This window comes from Rhamphochromis longiceps, linkage group LG18 (genome assembly GCF_057381845.1).
Source record: "Rhamphochromis longiceps isolate RC_006_pf linkage group LG18, R_longiceps_female_GT1.1, whole genome shotgun sequence".
Lineage (NCBI taxonomy): Eukaryota > Metazoa > Chordata > Actinopteri > Cichliformes > Cichlidae > Rhamphochromis > Rhamphochromis longiceps.
Window position 1 is genome coordinate 2,115,248 of NC_140574.1, and position 16,486 is coordinate 2,131,733.

Below are 16,486 nucleotides of genomic sequence, written 5' to 3' on the forward strand. Positions count from 1 at the left end.
GGATTCGTTGCTTTCAGTCATTTTTAATTAATCTGCCTTTTCTGTTGCACTCACTTCTTCTACATGTAATCTGTGATGGCATTTTAGGTGTGTGTGTGTGTGTGTGTGTGTGTGTGTGTGTGTGTGTGTGTGTGTGTGTGTGTGTGTGTGATTTATGAGCACAAATGTGTGTTTACAGATCAGGACAGAGGTTTAATTACAGTCATCAGTGTCACTCTCCAAAGAGGATGTAAGGAAACGTGAGTTTGACCGTTTTCAGCTGTTTGTTTGTTTCGCTGTGTTCGTGTCCACGTCACCGCTCTGCTTCTGAACTGATTTGAAGCTGTGGTTACATTCACACCTCGCTGCTGCCAAAATAAAATATTTCTTTGACTAAAGCACCTCAGCCTCTCTGACTCAGATGGGCTCATTTCATCCTGCTCGTCTTCAGCGTCCGGTCTGTTGCGTCGGATGTTTGACCCACACACAGAAATACCAGTTACATGAATCTAAGAAGTGATGAATAATGAAGTGAAACATGGTTTAAATGTCAGAACTTTTATCTTTTATTTTCATATAAATATTCTTGGTGGTCAGACTCGGTAGAACAAAAACACTGAATGCATGAAGGTTTAAAAACGATGGTGTATGTACAGTTATAAATACTCTAACATATATTCACAGAATGCAAACACACAGAATATATTTTTATAAAAACAGCAGATACTCCCCGCTGAGCGTAGAAGGAAACAGCAGTGCATTAATCTGCTCCAAAAGATCCTTTTACTAAAAACTGAATGATTTAGACAAAATCATTCAATAGAGAAAAATAATGTGTAAGGAGCACATGTCTTATGCCTACGTGATGAGTTTAAGGTGTCGTACAGTTTAGATTTAGGGACAAATGAATGAAAACATCGGAGGTGATTTGTCTTTAAATTTTAAAAAGCAAGATTCAAACTCAGAGGTTTAGAAACGAGTTAGCACGTTAGATACGGATTCTAAATAATTCAATATTTTTATGTATTACAGACAAAAAGAAGGTTGTCAGTAGTTGAAAAGTGCAAAAACACAAAGTGATGGCAGTAAGTCAGGTCACGCTTTAGGCCTCCTCGATGGGTGGGCTGTTGTAGCAGCCGTTGGGGATGGATGCCAGGATCTCCCTGAGGTTAGCGATGTCTGCCAGGATGGTGTCGATGTCGCGGTTGATCGAGTTGAGCTGGCGCATGTGCGCGGCCTCCTGCTCCTCCATGTTTCTGAGTCGGGGGCTCAGATTGCCCTCCACAGCTTTCTTAGCACCAGCCAACGAGTCCTCCAGCTGCTTCACCTTCTTTAAATCCACAGCACTGGACTGGTCTGAGAAAAGAGAGTAGACGCGGTGAGGAAGCAGCTCGTGCTGCCTCAGAAGGGCACTCAGGCCTTTCTGGAGATTGTGAAGCTGACCCCGTTAAAAAGCAACGTCTCCAGGAAAAGAAATCTCCAACAGTTGATTCTGTTTCCCACAAACGCTACGTCCAGATGAACAGAATCAACTTTTGGAGATAAAAAGCAACGCGTTGCAACTTCATAAATAAAACAGGACTTCAGGTTAAACTCCCAAAGTGTGAGTCAGATAAAAAGTGTACGTACTGGTTTTAGCCAGCAGACCCTGGACCTCTCGCAGAGTTTTCTGCACTTCCTCGCTGACCAGCCTGGCGTTGTTGTAAGCTCCACCCGCTCCCAAAGACGCCTGCAGGGGAAACATTTACATCTTTAACCCCGTGTCCATCGTTTTATACGAGTGCGTCTGTGCGTCTGTGACAGGTTACTTCAGTGTGGTCAGTTTACCTCCTGGGCGTCAGCATGCAGGTTTTCAGCTTTCTCCAGCTCGGAGGCCAGATCTCCAACAACGCCTCCCACCGTTGTTTTCAGGTTAGTCGCCTCTCTGTTCAGTTTGGTAGCTTCTTCCAGTATATTGTCATGAGCCGGCAAAGATGCAAATTCTCCCTGAAGGGTAAAGACAAAAGTCTCCGTTCAACTTAAAAAATAACCAATCAAACACATTTGTTTAAAGAAATTTCACAGAGTCAATTCTACAGCTGCTTTCTTCAACAAACGTAAACTTGTCCCTGACGTCTCGCCTGTTTTATCATTTCCAACATAAAGAATGCGTCATAAAGTAACGCCACAGTATTCATGCTACCTCCAGACCAGTGACCACGTCCCCGAGCTTGTTGATGTTTTCCAGGGCGTTATCATAACTGTCCTGAACATCTCCCAGGATGGACAGCGTTGCATTATTATTGCCAGCAGCCTGCTGGATGGTGGTCTTGATGTCAGGCAGACGCTTGATGGCAGCGTCTGCCTTTGTTTTGCTGCCTGCGATCTGCTGGTCGAAGCCTGAGAAGAAAGAAGAGTGGCATCAGCCTGCCGCTAGAGTTATGGTGGTGAGTGCCGCCCCATCGCTCGGTGAGCCTACCTTTCAGGGTTTTCAGGGCATCTTCTAGCTCATCACTTTTGCTGTTGATGAGTTTGATGGCTCCTTCGGTGTCAGCTTTGGCAACATTGACTCTGTCCACGAGGCCGTTGTACTCCTGCAGCGAGGGATTGAGAACAGAGGTGTTGATTGTTAAAACGTCCAACGTTACAGCAGAAATAAACATGTTTACTGATACTCAAACGATTTTGGTCATTTAGCCATTTCCTCCTTTAACTGGACATCTCCTGCTCACCAGAGGTGAATCTGTGACACTTTCGTACCTGCTGGGCAGCTTTGCCGTTGGCCAGCAGGTCCTCAGCGACAGCCTTGTCTCTCAGTATGTCTTGCTGCAGCGCATCAATGCCTGCGAGGTTCTCATCCATCGCCTCTGTCACTCCATCCACCCTGGAACGCATCGCATCAGTCGCCCCCTGTGCATCATGGGAGAACAAAGGAGGTTAGAGACACTGAACAAGTAGATGATAATAAAAAGAAGAATCTGTCCTCTCCAGCCATTACCTGCAGAGATGGGGGGAGGTTTTGCTCCATGTTGGCGATGTCTTTCAACATGCCGTCCGCCATTTTGCTCTCCTCTATGGCATCGCTGCTTAGACGTTTGGCTTGGTTCTCAAAACCCTTCACCTGAGCTGAAGTCTGTTCATACCTGGACACACACAGGTGGCTCTAGTTTAGTCTTTAGGCACCGGGTTTAGATTCTGCTGTCATTAACAAATCTGAAGCGTTTACATGCAAAGTGCACGTAAATCAACAAAGTGGTTGATTCAGAGTCTAAAAGAGTCTTTGTCTCTGAAGCTCAGAGGAGATACTTACATGGTTTTCAGGTCTCCAATCAGCTCTTTCACTTTGTTCTCTCTGTTCATGAGGTTTCTGACCAGAGTCAGACTCTGCTGCGAGTCACTCAGAGCCTTGTTAGCGTTTCTTTCCACAGCGTCTGCGAACGTCTGATGACTGGAAGGCAAAGGCGTCGGCGTTAGAGACGGTGGGTAACATGGACCGGTCTGCGTGGTAGCCAAAAAACATCTTACTAATTTGTGAAATCAGCACTTACTTGTTAGCCAGGTTGGTAGCCGTCGTCACCAGCGAAGACAGGTCGTTTGAACCCAGCGGAGAGTCGCTCTGAGGTACATCCTGAAAAATAAACAGAGGTTAGACAAGAAAACATCGTTGCCAATTTGTCAGCTTCTGTTTTCCCAAAATTTCTTGTCTTCTCTAAACCTTTGCCTGTTGCCTCTAAATACACGCACACCCAAATACAACACAACCCCTCTAAAATAAAATAATGATTCTGTCAAACACGACGTGTTCATCTCTGCGTCTGTCAGCGTGGAGCCTTACAGCGAACTCGAGGTCAGATTTGGCCTTCTCCAGCTGGACTTTCATCTCCTCGATCAGCTTCTGGACCTCCCCCACCTTCGTCTTGTACGTCTGTTGCTGCAGTTTGATGTCAGCGGCTGCGTCCTTGATGTTTAGGAGATCCTCCTCCTCGTCCAGCTGCTGCTTGCTGATGAACGACAGGCGGTCCTGCAGCCTCTTCTCCACTTCTGTTACAGACAAACAATAAGAAATCGACTTTATTTTAACCAATGAAACCTTCTCCAGTACATCTGCTATGGAAACCTGAGCGAAACCATTCGGCTGCAGGTCTACTAAGTTCTTCTAAAAACTGCAAGTTCACTTAACCAAGTTATTGAGTAAAAATTTCTTATTAAAGCTTTTACAATGTGGATTTTTATTTTTACCAACTGTAACTGTAACAAACAGCAGCTGACTGATCACTTATAAACATAGGAATTAGTACATTTTCCCATTATACTCACATATTTTACTTTTAACATACAAGAAGTCACAACATGTTCAGCAGTCACAGGTTTAGTTTAGTGTTTGGCAAATTGGTACTGGGTCCTAAAAGCCTTCCGGTGATGGCACAGATAACATGCTGTCTTACTTGTGAGTTGCTTGCCGTCTTCCATCATGTCGTCCACCTGCTCCATAGCATCTGTCAGAGCGGCCTCTATCTCCTTGTTATTAGCTGGTTTCAATCCTCCGTCCGTGTCAGAGAACAAAGACTCCAGGTCCCTCAGTTTGGCAGCATAAGCAGCCATCTGAGCCAAAAGGAATACGTTTAGATGCCACAGTGTCTTAATAAGCAGATGAAACTTCAGAGTTTCTATAGGGTGATATTGTGATAATATTGTTTTATTATGATGATCATAAACTGCAAATGTAATATCTCAAAGCCTCAGGTGGTATGATATGGAAAATATAGCATCCACACAGCAGGGGGCGCTCTGTAAAATAAACGTAACACTTTCTGTGTATGACAGCAGGCGCCTGTTACAGGTACCCCACCTTTGCTTTGATGGGGGTGAAACAGGCGGGGCAGCTGGATCGTTGGCACCTCAGACCCTCGAAGCCCGGTCTGCACCGACACTGCCCGGAAGCATCGCATTGATCAAACTCCGAGCGCTGGACGTCACAGTTACACGCTGACGGGAAAACAGGAAAAGATGTTACTGCTGGATCACATCTGGGAAAACCGTCACAGCACAAAAAGTGTAATTAAAAGGTGCACCAGCAGGGGGCAGCATTCCACCTGTGGGGGTGTTGAGAAGTTTCCAGATGTGGGCCAATGTTTTGTGCTTTAAAGGTCTTTGAAACTTTAATATAAACTAGCTTTGCTCAAATTAATGATCATGTTGTTTTTTAAACTTGGTTCAAATTTAAATTCAATTTTCACTTCACTGTTTTCTGTAACTGATGCTTATTCTGCATATTCATTAAGTAAATGATCAATACAGCACCAAAGAAAAACAAGATTGAGCTTAGCGTTGATCAGCTGATACACTTTAACACATCGAGATAACCGCAGCCATGTTTAAGCTGTTTTAGCTGCACACAGTTGCTGGGCAGCTGCATGCTGCTTTGCAACCCAACACCACCATCAAAAACCACAATTCTGATGATTTTCTTTGCTGTGAGCTTAAAAGATTATTAAACAGCTTCTCTCTGAGCAGCTCATGAAACTGAAACATGTCAGTTCTGTTTGTAAAAAACTGTTTTACTGCTTTCTGACATCTAAGATTCAATTTTACAGTAAAGAACACAAAGATTTCCCTGCAGATGAAACCCAGAGGTCTACATCAGAAACTCCTCTGACTGTGCGTCGTTCTTACGTTTGCAGGCGTCGGTGGGCTGCCTGTGGTAGAAACCTCTCACACAGTCCTCACAGTGCCGTCCCTTCGTGTTGTTCACGCACTTCAGGCATTCGCCGCTGTTGCGGTCGCAGCTTCCCAGCACTCTGACGTCGATGTGACCATTACAGTGGCAGGGTATGCAGGGACGCTGCACACCTCCGGTACCCAGGGGGTCGCCATAATAACCTTCCTGACAAACGTCACAGCGAGGACCTGAGGACAGAGACACACAGTCAGGTTAGAATATTCTAGAATTATTCAAATTCAACTAAAGACGTTTAAGAGCTGAAACAAAACATCAACTAAACATCATGTTGTTGATGTCGTCTCACCAGAGGTTCCTGATGGGCACCTCTCACAGCGAGGCTCCAGAGAACCAGGACCCAGTGAGCAGGACACGCCATCCGCGCAGGGACACCTCACGCAGGTCTCCGGCCGCCTCGGGTCTCTGTAGAAGCCCTGGGAACAGCTCTGATCCGCGGGCGTCTCATCGGCAGAGTAACAGTCTCCAGTTTGCGGGTCACAGCTGCCTCCTCTGCAGCTGCAGGGCTCACAGGGGCTGAAGGCTCCATCTGCGGGGTCTCTGCGTTTGAAACCGGGCGCACACCGCTGACAGAACTCGCCCTCATGACCCGGCGGGCAGCTGCAGGTGTGCACCCAGCGGGCCGGGACGCCGTCTCCACGCTGCGCAGTCACCAGCTGCACGCTATCGAGGTAGCCACGTCCTGAAAAAAGAAACAACAGCTCATGAAACTGTGTGCGAGAGCCGCTCATCCTTCACTCTTTGTTGTTCTTTTCTTGGATTTTATCTCTTTCTTCTCTGTGGAAGAGAAGGAAAAGGGCTCACCGGTGTCTCCAAACGTGGCTCGGATCTTGATGGCTGTGAGGTTCTGCAGGAGCGTCTGGAACTGCAGGGCGGAGAGCTGAGGCCTCCACTTGCTGCCGGGCCGCTCGTCCAGTCTGTTCAGAAAAAGACAGAAGTTCAAACAATGTTTCAGGAAGACGACGTCTTCTCCCTGCACTGTCCTTCAACATGGAAGCTCATGAACCTCCGAGAAAACAGGAATCATTTTGATGTGTTTCTTCTTATTGCTTTGCTAATATTTGGACTGCAAGTGACTTCTTGACTAAATCAATCCAGATGTGTAGCCAGATGTGCAAACAAGAAAGAATTTGGTATCACGATGACATTAAATCTCATTAAATGTATCAGAGTCTGAGAGAAATTCTGATTCGGCTCATTGCATTCAGCTCCGAAGGTCCATCATAGTTTCACCCACGTGTGCATGAGAAGAGAGGCATGAAGAACATCTGCAGGTCAGACTCCACGTTTATTGGAGCAGTGTTGTTCCACCCACTTTCTCCACATCGCTCATGCAGTAAATCCCTCGTAAACACAGCCAGGTACTAACGGAGTGCCTGAGATTCTTGCTGCGTCTCTACTTGTTGTGATTAACAGCCTCGCCTCAGGAATGTTCACGCCTCAGAGAAGCCTGGCTGTCTGAACCTTTGATAGCTGGGCTGGAAACGTTTTCACATTCCTGCTGGACAAATGATGTCACACAGAGATGCCAGTCACAGTGTAAGTGGGAGCTATTCTGCCTCATCAAAACACGACACCTGATATTTCAGGCCAGTGTTCTCAAACTGCAGAGCTGCTGCAGGCGGCTGGAACAATGCATTAAAGTTCAATGACTTTCACTAACATTCATTTATAGCAGAAACTGAGGAGAAAGCAGCAGTGACAGTCCCACTAATGCCCACCAGGGGCTCCAGCAGTGAGTCCCCACAGACTCCCATCCATCCATTCGCTTCCGCTTATCCTTTTCAGGGTCGCTGGGGGCGCTGGAGCCTATCCCAGCTGTCATAGGGCGAGAGGCGGGGTACACCCTGGACAGGTCGCAGGGCTCCCACAGACTCCCGTGGGAGTTAAGACTTAAGTTTTAAAGTTTGCATTATTGTGGGCGTGGCCTCTTTGACTGACAGGTGGATGGTGACACAGGTGGCTGTAGCTGCTAGCTGGACCTCTGAGCCTTTTTACTCCAATTATCTGACCAATAATAACACCCGACCAATCAAATCTGTTCTCCACGTCATGTTTAGCGCTTCAGACAAAACCATCAAACTTTCAGCGACTTCACACCGTGGATTTTCTGACCTGAAGCTGTAGGTGATCTTCTGACCACAGGGGACCACAGATCGCAGGTCACCCAGAGAGGCAGCGACTCTTAAGCCGCCACCTTCCAGGATCACGTCGTTGACGGACGGGTATCGGACGCCGCGGTCCAAACGCAGCGAGAAGGAGAGGTTCTGGCCGTAACTCAGCAGCTGGTTCCCGAGGTAAGAGTCTGTGAGAAAGGAGAACATCAGTCATGACAGGAATGAAAAGAAAGACAAAGAAGTGTGGGTGGGGCTATGCTGTTAGAAGAGGTGGGGCTTGACTCACCTGGGGCATACAGGTAAACCGGCAGGCTGTTTTTGGAGATCACCTCCACGTCCTGGTGTTTCGGTGACCAGCGGAAGTGAGTATCGGCTGGAGTCTCACCTTGCATCGTCCCCACCTTCCAGTCCTCCACACCTGAAGCACACCAGAGTCTGTCACCTCACTTATTGTGCACTTTTACTTTGAAATGTAGGAAATGTTAGGGTTCTTTTATTATGAAGGTAACGAAGGAGAAAGGTTTACCGGTGGTGAAGGTGGAGGTGATTTTGTGGACCGAGTAACCGGATCGTGCTGAACATCGGCTGCTGTGGCCGTAACAGAAACACGGCAGAGTCAGACTCTCAGATTCCTGCCTGGGCTGACGGCTGAAAACGCAAGAAACAACAGGAAGTGAGCCATGTACTATCAAAATAAGACAGGAGAATATTTCTGTGAACTAAAAACTGAAAAATAATGCAAAGAAGGCTGTGGAAGAAGTGGGCTGTTTAAAACTGCTCAGATGTGTTTGTATTCATCTGAAGCACATAAAGTACTTAAAGCTACTTAAAAACCTGTAATGGAAAGATGGAAGCCAAGCACTGAAATCAATAGAAAAGAGCTGTGGGCTGAAGTTAAGGACTGAAAACTGTAAAGTGACTGAAGACAGAATTCAATGTAAACATTTTTTAACTGCAGTTACAAAACCATTCATCAAATAAAAGACACCAAATGTAAGCAATGACATGCATTAAAGTGCACTGAAGGTGTTGAGAATTGAAGCATATGAGGTAACATTTGTCTCTCACCTTTGGGGGCAGCCGTCAGCTCCGATTGGTCCGTTGGGGCAGCGGTCACATTTGTCTCCTGTGACGCCTTCTTTACAGCTGCAGCGCCCCGTGCTGTCACATGACTTGCTGACAGAACCTGAGGAAAAACAAGCCCGGGCAGAACAACTTAAGTAAACGATGACATCGGTTCGTCGTCAGCCCCAAGTGGCTATTAAAGGAACTGCAGCTTCATTTTTCCACAGCAATGAGTTAACACATTGAAGCAAAAACGTTCAGCCTCTCATGTTTGGAAACTGTGTTTTATGAGACCGGGAAAGTAAATGTGTCGCCTCTAAAGACGTGCCAGGAACACAGAAAGGTTCAGACAGTTTTGATGAGGCATGTTTGAGGTGTAGTTTTCGTTTCCAATAAAAACATAATGAACTTACAGGATATGTGGAGGATTGTATCGATCTGATCTGGTGCCAGCGTTGGTACTGATACTATGGATACTTGAATTGATCCTCCCACCTCTGCTCTCTGGTTTGTACGTCTAACATTTTCCACACATAAGGGTTTTGTGAGACTTGCACTCACCTGTAGGGTTGCAGCGGCAGGGCGAGCAGCTCTGTCCCGCCCCCTGCAGGTAGAAGCCATCCTTGCAGCGCTCGCAGTTGCGGCCTTCCGTGTTTCCCTGACAGTCGACGCAGTGCAAACCCAACGCGTCGTGCAGGCAGTACTGAGATCTCCCATTGCACTCACAACGCATTATCGCTGCATGAGAAAGTAAGAGGTCAAAGGTCAAGTTTATTTTGATTTCTTTTAAATGATTTTTTGTACAATAACTGTTTGTAGATGCACTTCCATGTATTTTTGTGGCTTCACAGGTGTTGGACTGGTGCTTTTCCAGTCTGACCACAGGAAGTGCTTGCATTATTGTGAGGACTGTGGGAGGAAGCTGGCTGTTTACATTTCAGTTGTGCACTTTCTTCTGTTCTCCACTTTCCCTCCAGCTTGCATGTGAATTACTTGTTTTGTTCGTATTGTGATGGTGAAAGAAAAGAAGGCACATCCACAAGCTTCCTGAGCTTTAATCTAACAAACAGCAGCATTAGAGATGTTTACAGAGTGTGAAGCGTTTCATATGGTTTGTGGTTTGTTCTGAAATCCCAGCAAGAGCCTGCACACAAATCATCACAATCTGACCAGCCCCGCCCAAAAAGCCAGCACCTCAGCCCCTTCTGTGTGCAGCGAGCTCACCGGGATCACGGCTCAGAAAAGCAGCCCTGAAAAGACTTGCACCCGCTCCTTTAAAGCTTTGATTGAAACTGAAGGAGAGTTAGGGGCAGGGATAGCTCAGTAGGTAAAGTGGTCGCCCCATGATCGGAAGGTCGGCGGTTCGAATCCACTTAACGGCTACCCTGAGGTACCCCTGAGCAAGGTACCGTCCCTACACACTGCTCCCCGGGCACCTGCTTAGTGGGCTGCCCACTGCTTCACTGAGTGAATGGGTCAAATGCAGAGAAAAACAAGTAATTTCCCCATGGGGATCAATAAAGTATCTATTATTATTATTATTTCAACAGGCTGCTGCTTGTTCCTGCTGTTGGCAGAGAGGGCCGATCTCCCCCGCAGTGAATGCAGCAACAGCAGTTTGTGGTAAACCAGAGCAATGATGAAAAAAGTGAATCACAAGGCAGCCTGCAGCCTGCAGGGGCAGCCTGGTACAGAGAAACATTTCATGATTTTATTATTGCACCCTTTGCAGTGACCATCCTGGCAATGCAGCAGAAAGGGGACGACCACCAAACTGTTCTCATCCAGGAGGATATGATGTCACTGCAGCCACAGGATATGATGTCACTGCAGCTAATAAGCTGCCGCAGATCTTTTTCTGTGTGTTTTGGGTCTGTTTGGTGTTTGTGTGTTAAGCTGTGCCACTGAAGCATTATTGCATCAATATTTGCACAACACACGTGCGAACGTTCGCCCCTGACCGACATCAGGGCGATCGGGAGTCTGACCGACAGCTGGGATCAAGTTACAGAAACCAGGTTTACCAAGTGACCATGAAGGCCAGAGATTTCCCTCAAACTTCAACTCGGACTCGCAGACTATCTCCCGTGTGTCAGCGTCAATAAGCCACGCTTCTCTCTGTTGTTCTGCCAGGAGAATCCGAGCTGATGCAACTGTGGCACCAGCTGTTTACTCAGGTGAGGTGACCTCAGTCACAAACATCTCGAGCCGCTGGACTTAATCAGCATGAAGTTTGGAGGCAGAGGAAATGTTTCATGTCCCTGTGTTACTGTCCTGAGCTCAACGTGAACCTCACACAGCTGATGAGGAAAAACTCATTTTAAACAGGGTTTTGGGGTTTTTTGAAAGTGTGTTGAGAAAATATCCCCCAGTGATCGGTGGCAGAGGGCTGCCCCCTCCCAGGTTCTGTTGGACGTCTCCTCTTGTTCCTTCCCAGCGTCACCAAGTGCTGCTCATAGGGTGTGTCTGACTTTGGGGGTTTTCTTGAACACGTCCTGTCCTGGCAGGAACATTTTAACCTCACTGTGATGTTTTTTCTCCCCGTATGAATCTGAATACCTCGACAGTGACTGTAATCAATTTCTTCTTTGATGTAAGCGCTCAGAGGGAGGCTGAGGTGTGTTTGTCTGACTGTCAGATTCAGCCGACGTGAACTGCTCGTTCTCTACAGTTCAGAGTGCATCACACTGACTCACTCTCTTATAACACTTATTGTTCACCTGATTGCCTCCGGCAGCGGTGAGCTTAGGTGTTGTGTCTCTCATCGGACAGTTTCCAACTTGTGCGCCTCTAAATATTCAGCCTAAAGAAACATTTTCTCTCCAAAGGGAACGTGTTCACTGTTTCATAACTCTGCTTTCTTTTCCCCGGAGGAATGAAAAACAACAAAGACACACCTAGAGACGGTTCTTCTTACATCACAGTGTCAACTCCGAATCTGGTTTCATCTTTAATCTGAGGTTAATGCTTTAACAAATAAAAGACTAAAGCACCGTCTGTGCTGTGAGCACTGACTCATGTCATGATTCAGCTGATAAAACACTGCACATGTCAAACGTCTGCACTTGGTGATGCTTTTTTAAGCTTTGAACCAGTTTGTAGAAAAGTGCACTGCCTCCCACCTTTAAGTTGTTTTTTGGGGAATAATTTAACTGCGTTTTTGCTCCTGCGGGTGATGACGTGGTTTTCATCACCTTCATGATTTGACAGTCACTCGCAGTCTGTCCTGTATTGAGCACTGACTCAGCAGCAGTAAAGGCCAAACAGCCCAATATAATAAAAATAATCACTGCTTATCAATAAATCAGAAAATAAAGAGCTGCATGTATCTTGATGAACAATGCAGGTTTTACATTTCTCTCATTTTGGGTAAATAAAACGCCACAAAACGCAGTATTTTTACAGCAAAGCCGGTAAAACTGAGATATTTCCATGTTTCCTTAACCCGGCTACTTACTATCTATCTATCTATCTATCTATCTATCTATCTATCTATCTATCTATCTATCTATCTATCTATCTATCTATCTATCTATCGTCTCAGCGTATGAGGCTGGATTCTTTTCTTCAGCACATCAGTAAAAGTTCAGCAGATAATAATTTCTCTCCCTGAGGGGCAGGCGGTTCTCCTCTGACAGCTCAGGTTCTCGTGAGCCTCACCCATGGGTGTCTCCCTTTTTCCACCAGCTAGTCTTTGTTATCTTTTAAGACAAATTTGAAAAATGAAATGATCCTAATGAAAAGTTATAGAAAGCCTTCCTGTTCTGACTCGTCTGTGTGAACGGGTTTGTTAAGCTGCATGTTGTTGTTCTTTTACTTTCTTTAAACGTTTTATTTTGTCCTGAAGTCACAGCTTTATAGTCACAGCTTTATAGTCACAGCTTTCTCGTAATTTAAGGATCAGCCTTCGTGTCTATTTAAACTTCTTTAGTGAGATTTCTTAATTCAGCTGTTTGTGTCTTATTGTTAATCAAATCTGAGGAGCAGTTTACTTAAAATGATTCAGGAATCGTACTTCTGGGCTCTGCTGTGTTTCCTCTGACTCATCGCTGAAGCTTTATCTGATCTGCAGCTGTCCCAGCAGCTTCGTGTCTGCACCGGCAGACTTTCAGACACGAGTGACATGAATATGAATAACTCACAGTCTTATCTCATATTATCTTCACACACTTCATTAATATCACAGCTGCCTCCCCTCTGTGATTTTCTTTGATTCCTTTGTTTGTGCGCTGAACACATTTTTCAATAATTAACAAAATCACCAGACTGAGCCTTTAAAACAAACATATTAAATCCACAGCAATAAATACTGTACTACCTCTGAAATCAGTATTTAATGATTATTGTTATTATAAAATGAGGATCAATACGTCGTTTTTTAACGTCCCATCTTACCGACCTATGTTTGTCGTCTTGATTTCATGACGTTGTTGTTGCCTCTCCTAAACATTACCACAGCTATTAGCAGGCTGAGCTCAGGTATGTTGGTTAGAGTTTAAAGAAGAGAGTTAAAGGATCTTAATGTCTTTCAGCATCTTGCTGATAGCAGTAACAGAAGAAGCCGAGCCACTTACAGTAGTATCTGTAGGTCGCCCGGACGGCGCAGACAGCAAACAGAAGCCCGCAGAGTGAAATCCATCCGTTCCTCATGTTGTGTGAATCCTGAAATCAGATCCGAAAGCTGCAGCTGATGGAAAAACTCCTGCACAGCTCCTCAGAGTGACGCTTTTTAACTCCTCTCCTGCTGCAGGTCCGTACACGCTGCACGTACAGGCCACACTTATTCACGTGTGATTCACAAAACACACACCGTCAGTCAGAGGATATGACGGCTCCAGTGTGTGTGTGTGTGTGTGTGTGTGTGTGTGTGTTGTAACAGTGTGAGCCGTTGTCCTGGAGCTTCACATTTGCATTTGTACAACACAAAGACGTCTCACAGGACGGAGAATTAAAAATCAGATTTCTGTGAATGAAGTGAATCTGCGCTCTGTTCCAGATGTGGAAAACATGACAGATGTTTCCTGAACATGAACTCTGCATGCAGCTGCTGAGAGTTTAGATTAAACCAGCAACAGTGCAGAAGCTGACTATTCACAGCAGCAGTCATGTCAGAGGGTTTTACAATCTAATGTGTGGACCTTAGAGAAAACACAAAGCCCTGTGACTGACCTGTCCAGGTGTGCCCCACCTCGGCCTACTGCGGCTGGGATGGACCCTGACTGGCAGAAGCAGAAGAAAATAGACAGGTGGCGTCCCCCACGGCTCAGTTTTAGGCCCGGTTTATGTTTTTGATTTCACCAGTCAGCAATATTCCTGTTATCATTACATTTAACACTGCATTATTACATCGATCCTATAATTATTATTATTAACTTTTAAATAACCAGGAAGTGAAACGCAGACACCAGCTTTAACCAGTGTTTCTTATTTTGGTTGATTCCTCTCTGGACTTTCTTTTATTTATTTCAAGGATCATTTATTGAATTTTGACCTTTAGTTTCTGAACTTAAAATAAATCGTTCCATTGTGCTTGGATTAATGCGCGTTTTACGGTATGTAGCGGAGGTGGCTGATATCCAGAAATCCTACCAGTGGCTGGACAAAGCTGGACTGAAAGACAGCACAGAGGCACTAATCATGGCAGCACAAGAACAAGCTCTGAGCACAAGATCCATAGAGGCTGGGGTCTATCACACCAGGCAAGACCCCAGGTGCAGGCTGTGTAAAGATGCCCCAGAGACAATCCAGCACATAACAGCAGGGTGCAAGATGCTAGCAGGCAAGGCATACATGGAACGCCATAACCAAGTGGCCGGCATAGTGTACAGGAACATCTGTGCCGAGTATAACCTGGAAGTCCCGAGGTCAAAATGGGAGATGCCCCCAAGGGTGGTGGAGAATGACCGAGCTAAGATCCTGTGGGACTTCCAGATACAGACGGACAAAATGGTGGTGGCTGACCAACCGGTCATAGTGGTGGTAGACAAACAGAAGAAGACGGCCGTAGTGATCGATGTAGCGGTTCCCAATGACAGCAATATCAGGAAGAAGGAACACGAGAAGCTGGAGAAATACCAAGGGCTCAGAGAAGAGCTCGAGAGGATGTGGAGGGTGAAGGTAACGGTGGTCCCCGTGGTAATCGGAGCACTAGGTGCAGTCGAGTGGATCCAGCAGATCCAGTTTGTAACATCTCTTTATTACTATAATCATTGTGATCAGTTAGTTAAAAGACTAGTTGGGATTATATAAGGAATTTGAATATTTTTAATACAACTTAACAAAGTTTATGTTAAAGCTTAGCATAACTTAAATGTGATAATTCATGTTAAACCATGTGGGAAGCTTACATAAAGCACATACAAATATGTATAAAATTAATTCTATATAATATATGAAAGATATCACATTAAAGAAAATCTGAGTACTAATATTAAATATTTACTGTTTAAAGTATGTTTGAAACAGTAAATATGAGGTCATCTATCAAAGTTGTGGAATAGTTCTGATGAGGAATCGAGATTTTTCCAAGAGGAAAAATATTTTTTGTTCTTTCCTTTTAATTAAACTGTTTACTGTAGTTATTATCACCGTGGTGCGTTCAGGGAGATATAAAAGGTTCAGGATGTGCTCGGGGTTAGAGTTTTATTCAAAAACCAAAGACAGCCACAGACGTTTATTTGCAGTCGCCACAGATTAAAGCACATTTCACCTCCTGCTGAGTTTGGAGCAAACACAGTGTTTGTGTTTTGTGTTGTGGAGCCCTGACTCTCGCCTGCAGGCACGTTTTCTCCTCCTCCTGCTGCTCAGGTAGTTTCCATGTGTAAGATGTGTCCTGAGGCTGCAGGTGAGCCAGCAGACACACCCTGAGCCTCAGACACACACTTACTCACACACACACATTATGATCCATCACACACACCCTGCCTGCTTACACACAGAGTCGCACCCAGTTTGACTGTGTTGCCGTACCAACACACCTTAACACACACACACATTTAGTTTATTGAGTCATAATAAATCTTCAGTGCAGATTTTATCGCCAAGTTTGTGAAGAAATTGCAAAACTTTCTGGTTTGATTTCAGTGCTGGTTAAAAAATCTAAACAAGAAGCTGAACTCAGTTAAAGAATCTCCTGGTTTAAAGCAAATACTCTAAATATTATTATTATAAACTGTGAAGTCTCTTCTGTTGGAACAAATTAATCATCAGATGTGATCACGCAGTTTGTTGCTTTGCTGTTAATGTTTGAACAGCTACAATTTCTGTAGTTAAATGCAGAAAGTTTCAATGTCCTGAACCAAATGACTCAGTTTTGTCTTTACGATGTGAAAATACTATTTTAGTTTCCTCTTTTTCTGCCTCAGATGCCCTAAATTAAATCAAGTTCCCACTGAAAATCCATTTGTTTCCTCAAAAAAAGAACATAAAACACTCTAAGAGATGCAGGTAGGGCTGTTAGATCATTTTCTACTATTGTTTTCAGGTGATCTATAAATCTTATTGAGCTCAGTCCTTCAGGTGCTTCAGGTTAAATATCTGGTGCCTTCAGGAGAGGAGCTCAGGTTAACACAGACTGATGGATGACAGAAGTTTTATTTAAAGTCTGTCA

The 16,486-nt window shown here is 45.1% G+C and overlaps 1 protein-coding gene across 1 annotated transcript; it reads right to left on the reverse strand.

Annotated features, from left to right (window-relative positions):
- Positions 1-87: 87 nt before the first annotated feature.
- lamc2 (laminin, gamma 2) lies at positions 88-13,629 on the reverse strand. Its single transcript, XM_085388814.1, has 21 exons — positions 13,452-13,629; positions 9,439-9,615; positions 8,881-8,998; positions 8,339-8,460; positions 8,099-8,230; positions 7,811-8,000; positions 6,500-6,612; positions 5,985-6,377; positions 5,632-5,865; positions 4,808-4,944; positions 4,404-4,560; positions 3,794-3,999; positions 3,507-3,586; positions 3,269-3,406; positions 2,957-3,101; positions 2,719-2,868; positions 2,438-2,552; positions 2,162-2,358; positions 1,807-1,965; positions 1,609-1,708; positions 88-1,335 (listed from the first exon to the last, which is right to left on the reverse strand). The coding sequence occupies exons 1-21, from the start codon at positions 13,525-13,527 to the stop codon at positions 1,082-1,084; spliced, it is 3,393 nt and encodes a 1,130-aa protein (XP_085244940.1). The 5' UTR covers positions 13,528-13,629; the 3' UTR covers positions 88-1,081.
- Between the last annotated feature and the right edge of the window lie 2,857 nt (positions 13,630-16,486).